Source organism: Acyrthosiphon pisum, chromosome A1, assembly GCF_005508785.2.
Source record: "Acyrthosiphon pisum isolate AL4f chromosome A1, pea_aphid_22Mar2018_4r6ur, whole genome shotgun sequence".
NCBI lineage: Eukaryota > Metazoa > Arthropoda > Insecta > Hemiptera > Aphididae > Acyrthosiphon > Acyrthosiphon pisum.
This window is the reverse complement of record NC_042494.1, coordinates 145,987,465-145,994,907: the sequence shown is the minus strand read 5'-3', so window position 1 is coordinate 145,994,907 and position 7,443 is coordinate 145,987,465. Positions and strand designations below refer to the sequence as shown.

At 30.6% G+C, this 7,443-nt stretch overlaps 1 protein-coding gene across 2 annotated transcripts in view; it reads right to left on the bottom strand.

The window, feature by feature from the left end:
• Window positions 1-4,230, bottom strand: part of LOC100167620 (multidrug resistance-associated protein 1) — a 27,572-nt gene extending 23,342 nt beyond the window's left edge. The window contains exons 1-2 of one of the 2 annotated variants that reach the window (XM_008182715.3): window positions 3,607-4,230; window positions 3,326-3,502 (exon numbers count right to left, since the gene is read on the bottom strand). In XM_008182715.3, coding sequence (XP_008180937.1) covers window positions 3,326-3,502; window positions 3,607-3,651 — 222 coding nt within the window. In that variant the 5' untranslated portion in view covers window positions 3,652-4,230. The remainder of the gene's footprint in view (window positions 1-3,325; window positions 3,503-3,606) is intronic. The other variant, XM_003243074.4, reaches the window with a different exon arrangement.
• Between the last annotated feature and the right edge of the window lie 3,213 nt (window positions 4,231-7,443).

Sequence of the window (7,443 nt, the reverse complement as noted above, 5' to 3'; positions counted from 1 at the left end):
TTGAAAAATTATTTGTAGTTAAAAATTTATAAAATGTTCAATTTTTGTATCTAAGAATTGAAATTTAAAACAAGATTCCACGTAAGTAATTAATTCTGTTACCAAAAAATCTAAAAAATACATTTACACAGTTTATTTTTATAGTCATTTTAAGTACAAATTTGGATGAAATTACATATTATTAAAAACCTAGGATTACTATTTTAGTTATTTTGTTGTGATTGTATAATATTATTCGTGGGTACTTGAAACTTCTAAAGTATACTATTATATATCTATGATAGTACCACGGTTTTTTGTTGATGTATAACGCGTTATAAGTACCTAATAAATATTATGATATGATTAATTTGGAATTTATTATAGGTACCTAATATAATATTATGTCTTATACCTAGACTAACATACCGTCTCCGCTCAGAATCGTTTTTCTTATACAATGATATTATATCATTGAATTCAAATTTAATACCATCCATTATACAGTGACCCACTTGTAACCTACTGTACAGCAGAGCGAAATCCACTTACCCACCTTTTTTTAGATTAAAGGTACACATTTAACAATACTTATAATAACTATGGTAAATAAGAATTGTAGTTTTAATAGTTTTTAAATTGTTGCTCAACACTACATCACTTATTTGCATGAATATAGGTATAAGTAGGTAATAGGTAGGTAATATTATACATACATAGGTAATATATGAATATTATTTTAAAAGTTAATTTTCCATTACAAATCGGTCATTCTAATCATTGCATGGACAATACATAAAATGTTTGAATAACTTAGCCCAAAACTTCAGAGTAATGTATAGAATGCATCAAAATTTCCCGTAACATATTTATGTAGAAATTAAGGCAATAAAATAAATTTATATAGGTAGGTAGGTACAAATAGTTTATAATTACATAAATAAAAATATATTTTTATAAGTAAACCTAGAAATTCGTTTTTGGGATAACAAATAAAAACAATAGACTTAGGTTGTCATATAATTAATATTAGTGTAATAAGTATAGGTAGTTGTAGAAAATTACCAAGGACATTTAAAGTCATTGACCTATTTACCTAACTGTACTATAAGTATATGAGTAGGCATTAAATATAATATAATATTTATAAAAATAATGAAACATTAATTGGAATAGATAGGCAAGTGTTAATAAATTATAAATTAAGTTTAAAAAAACGAAGGTGTTCAATTTTAGTAAAATATACTAATTAATGGAAATATATATTTCTACATTAATAAATAGGCATGTAATATTAAAATGTATTAAATGAGATAAATTTTATTGTTTACAGTATAACTTATCTGCAAGGAAGCAACTTTATTTACAATTTAAATTTTATATACCTATTTATAATAACTTGGGTTTATAAAAGAATATTATATTATATTTTTCATTGTTATTACTGATAACTAACTATTCATTAAACTTATATAAGTTTTTTTTTAATATCCATATTAATACAACATAATACCTACCTATGTACCTACTTATTTAAATAATTGGATAAAGACAAATGTATATTAAGTAGGTAATTATGTAAACTGCTTAAATACATAAATTATTGTTAAAAATTAAAATTAAATTTTTGTGGCATTAGACATTTAGTTGACATTAGAGATATCAGATTTAAACGTCAATAATCATATTCTGAATAAAAATTAAACACATGACCATGTGTTTGATATAATAGAAATTTGAATTAAATTGTTTATGTTGGTTATAATAATTAAGAGGGCTTAATTCTAAAATATTCACTAAAATCCTAACCGACATGTTAACCGTGGATCAAAAATAAATAATAATCATGTACTTTTGTCAAAAAATATTTATATAACACTTTCATTAAGTAAGTAGGTGCTTAAGCACCTATTACATAAATAATGAAATGATATCTCTATTTTATTATGTTCCTAAATTTATATGTCAAATAGTTGGTAAATAATTGCTACATCTAATTGAACTACTTGCTATCACAAACCATACTCTGCCATACCATCCGATTAACTATCAGACCAATTTAAGAATGTACAGAACCAATAATATAATAATTTTTAATACTGTCATTGACAATATAATTAACACCACAGTTATAAAAAATGAATTGTTTATTTACATTCTTTTTAATGGGTGATAAATACATACCAATATGTAATATTATTATGAATAGTATCAGTTAAAAATACTAAATAACAGATTTAATATTAAATATTTTACTATCGACATAACAACCTAATGTGTATTACCAATTAATGCAACAATATAAATATTATGTTGTCAATTAAAATTAAGATATTATAAATCATGGTTCAGTTGTAATAGAAAATAGTAATTTGAATTAAATACCTACATAATATTTTTGTTTATACCCGACCTATCATATTTATTTAAATTGGCCATGTGATAATGATACATTAAATAAATAAATACATTATAGAAAAATTATTGTGAAGTTGCAATGCAACTTTTAGAAAGAACCTATATGAAATAAATACCTGAAAAATGATAATCTTAATAAAAAAATTACTTATGTAGATAGGTTGAAAGCAGTTAATAGATATACAGGTACCTACTAGGTACATTGTTATTATTAGTTGTACTATCGATCTGATATTTTTTATTTTTTTTAAGTTTAAATATTTATTTACTTTTATTTAATGATTTTTAATTAAATATAATATGATTACCTACTTAAATTTAAGTTAGGTCTACTCTGAATACAAGTAAGATACATTTTATAAATTCTGTAATATTAATCGAATAATACCTAAATGAATAAAAAAATTGTTTAAAATCTCATACATATAAGATAATGATATAATTTATTTATAGTAGGTAGGTACCTACAGTCTACACAGGTATATATAAGTGTAGAAAATTTAGCTATCACTAATCAGTGATCATTGGGTGTAACATAATAATATACAATTCTCGGATAACATAACAATAGATTTGATTCTTCCAGATTTCAACCGTACATCTGCTAGTAATCTACAGAGCAAAATAATCTATTTGAGACACACACCAAGGCATAAAATATGACTGCATGAATAATCTCCGTTATTCATAATACTCTTATCTGTTAAACATAATAAATATCCCCTCTCTTGAAAGTCATAAATACATTATGTACATAACATTATGCCATTGAGCCATATTGTGTGTTACTCAATATTATGTTATGTCATAACTCGATAACACATAGTATGCACCAGGCCACTTTAGATCCATTAGGATCACATTACGGTGCACAGTAAATCACATTATTTTAACACACGATGAATTAATAATATATCAAAACTCTCACCAGTTTGGCCAAGTTGAGCCAATTCCACGGTATGTCTCTGTACCTGCTGTGCACCAGGTAGTAGACTTCTAGCGGGCAGAACAGCCACAGGAACAGGCAGGGTGACCAGACCAGGGCGGTCTTCTCGAAACAAAGCGTGACATCGGGATCAGTGGTATTCCACGACGTATTCCAATCCTAAAAATAAAAACCGAAATGGCCCGTGACCGGTGCGGAATCGCGAAAATTAGTGTTAAGCCTGTGAGGTAAGTGTTAATGCGAGTAACTCGTGCGCCGCTTACCCAAAAAGGCGAACCGCAAAAACCGTCCAAATCAGCCAACTCCATAAATGAACGTCGTGGATAACGAGTTTCGAGCGACGAGCTCGGTTGACTTGTCGTGCGAGTAATTCAAACAAACGTTACCGGCGAGGTTACCGGCGTCGCGCGTGCAATACTACAGTGGTGCCTACCGCCCGTCCGTCCGTAGTGCCGCGCGTGTTATCCGGCGTGTGCCGGGTGTATCGAATAGAGTCGGGACGACGGCAGTTGATATTGAATATTCGGCGTTTCCGACGATCGAAAAACTCGCGATGTCCGACGATAATGACGGATACCGTGACGGTTGAAATGCTTTGTTATTATACTGCCTTTGTCCTATGTGCCGGCGAAGAACAATATTATTATTATTATTATTAAACGGTGTACCTTGATCCTTGACACGAGTGTGTCGTGTCGTAATAAAATATATAAATACACTATATCGCCTATCGGTACTGGCCGGAGTCCGGGAATTCCGGGAATTCAACAATTAGAATCGGCGTGCGCGAACGAATCGTGCGCGATAACGTTCGATCGCCGGTGGTGTGGACGGGACGAGACGCGAACACTGACTGAGACGCATAGACGTGCATTGGAAATTGGAAAGAGATTGGAGACGAGTCGGGACGTCGGACTCGGTTGCGTTTTTCGGCCGCGGCGACGATTGCGCGTGCGCACAATCCGCCCGCTATACTATTATGGGTACACTACTACTACACTACTATATTATTATTATTATTATTTTGATTATTTGTGCCAACTGACCCAACTCGCGCGGCAAATGGCAATAGTCATCGGAAATGTTGTGTGCGTGCTATGCGTACACGCACTCTGTAGAATGTTCAACGCTACGGCTCTCGTTGGTACTTGGTACTATACAATTATTGCGGCTTAATTCGACATAATATTTTCGGCCAGCGATGATTGAGTTTTTACGGCGGCCATTACGTAACGCGCGCCACAAAATTCTGCGAACAGTGTCGCTGCGTACCGGATAAAAAGGAATCGCGTAACCTCACTATAGAATGTATAAACGTACAACCGCGATATCGAGTTCAAAATCCAAATATACAATACGCATAATCACCTTTATTTGTTACATAAGTGATAGATCATAATATTATAATAATAATGACGTCAGATGATCATTGGCGCAACTAGGGAAGGGGGAACTAGACCTGACTAAGATTTAGCCCCCCACAAATATCCCTCTTTGATTTAGATATAAGCCCCCTGTGAGATTTTAAGTATATTATAGTTTTCTACTTTTGTTAGTCCCCCCTTAATTTTAACCCTAGTCGCGCCTATGCAGATCATGTTATTATTAATAAACTCCACCAGCCACCACGTCGTTACAAACAGAATTCCACGATTTTCCTGTACGGTTGATAAAGGTAGATGAAATTTCGAGGAAAAACCTCAAATTCCAGTCGAATTCTGCCGATTACACGGAATAGTTTTAAATGTTGTGATCTAGTGACTGGTACGCTTGACTATTATACTTTTCTATTATTTAATTACTTTGAAAGACTAGTTGGTTTAATGGCCGGAGGTTTTTAACGGGCTGAAGCCCCCCCCCCCCCCCCAATAACCGTATTATTATTACTAACAAAAAAAAATATTTATCAAGTTTCAATTATTAACTATAGTAAGCAATATGTAATGTTCATATTATACGTCTTACAGAATGAATTCATTTTTGAAAAACATTGTATTTGGCGACAATGTGCATACCAATTTTCCTAAAATTAACTGTAATGTAAAAGTATGAACTACTTGTATGAAAGACCTTGTATTGAATTGTCTAGCCTTAGCTAATAGCTATACACATTTAGTATTTTATAAGTTTTGAACTACAAAATTAAATTTAAATTGTAACTAATTTTCAAGCCTCGTACGCCATTGCTAGTAGCTACACAAGTCAGAAGAGTACAAGAACATCTTAAATTGAAAAAAAGTATATATTATGCCTTGATGCGGACTCACAATTAATATTTAATTATAAAGACTTGAAGAGCCTAGCTGGTAATAGAGATGAGTGGAGAAAATATAGGAAACTAGGTAGGTACAAAACCAACTTATGGTTGAAAACCGAAAAAATCTGCAAAAGACCCAACCATGTTAGATACTTATTTATGAAACAAACTACAGTATCATTGATTAAAATTAACACTGTTCGACATTTAAATTCAGGGAACTTTGAAATTTTTTAAAATAAAAATGCAAAAACTAAAAAGTACCTAAAATGCTAAACATAAGTAGGTTTAGCAGTATAGCCGTAAACTACCGATAATATTCAGAGCTGACTGCTAACTGCTGACCGCTAGACCATAGCCAGTTTCCGCCAGAGTGTATTAAAATGTTGCTATTAGGAAACCGTGTAAAAATAATAATAATAATAACGCAAAAATGTAACAATATCATGTCTGTACAGTGTACACAACAATGAAAAAAATATTACTCATCATAATTAATAGAAATTAATTGTATTAACTAATAATACCTAATCGGATTTTTTTTTTTTTTTAAATGCATTATAATACATTTTACAGTAAAATATTATTTAATCAGTACAAATATTAAATACTATAGTATAAGGTAATTATATAGTTGCATTTCATAAAAAAAATAAGTTACAAGAAAGTTGTTTTTAAAAAATAATACAATTACGTAATTATTAAAAGAAACTACAGTTTTAACAACGGCGATGGACTTACTCTAATTCCTATAATATATTTTAATTGCGTTTTCAGTTTTTGACAAAATTATATATTACCTGAAGATTAACCAAACATTTTGAATTTTGGAGTAGACGAGCTGTGACGAAATCGGTCAATATTATTTTGAAGGAAACTGGTATCAACCGAGCCTATTTAGCACTGGGCCTATTTATATAATATTTACATATAAATATTAAAAATAAATAGATAAATTCATAATTGTCTACTTAGTATTTACTATCAATAAATATAAAAACGCACTTAGTACTCAAATATTTTAATGAGAACTGAGAAGGTACAACATTAATTATGAACTAAGATTACGATAAATATCGGATCTCAAAAACATTTTCTCTCTTATATCTCTTTGTAAAAACACTTTAATTTGCACTGACGTTTTTAAGCATGTATTTGAATAAAGAGTTACTTTCCTGTTATTGTGACCACTCAAGACTACCCAGACTCCTATATAGGTAGATATCCAATCTGCAGCTTCGTTATACTATTACGACTCCGTCTACCACGATTGCAATTTGAACGCATTATTTTATCATGAATAGGTAATGATAGGTACACATTAAACATTAGTCTGTACGTACAATGTGTATTATACACTATACAATATACAATATACTATTTACATATATTTTTTAATGTTCTTATAGTTCATTTCATTGATATAATAAAAGTAGTACCTACCTATGTTTTAATAATAAAACTAATTAATTATGAATTATATTAAAATAAATTAACTATGAACTATAAATAGTCAATAGATACATAACTTTGAAAAAGTGTTATAGTTAAATGCAAAGGGTTGTAAAAAAATAGTTTGATCTTCCAAGATAAAAAATGCTAAATTTTGCTAAGTGCAAACATGAATTTATTCCATATCTTTTTCATTCATTAATTTTACCTCTTATCCCTATGTTAGATGCATTCTATTACACACACTTAAAAATGATGGTCGAGGAATGTCATAATCCCCTGAAAATACCCGGGGGAAATTGTCTTAGGTATTAGGCACCCTCAGGGGTGGACTGGGCCGGCGGGATACGGGGAACTTTCCCGGTGGGCCGCTGCTCAAAATTAATTTGTT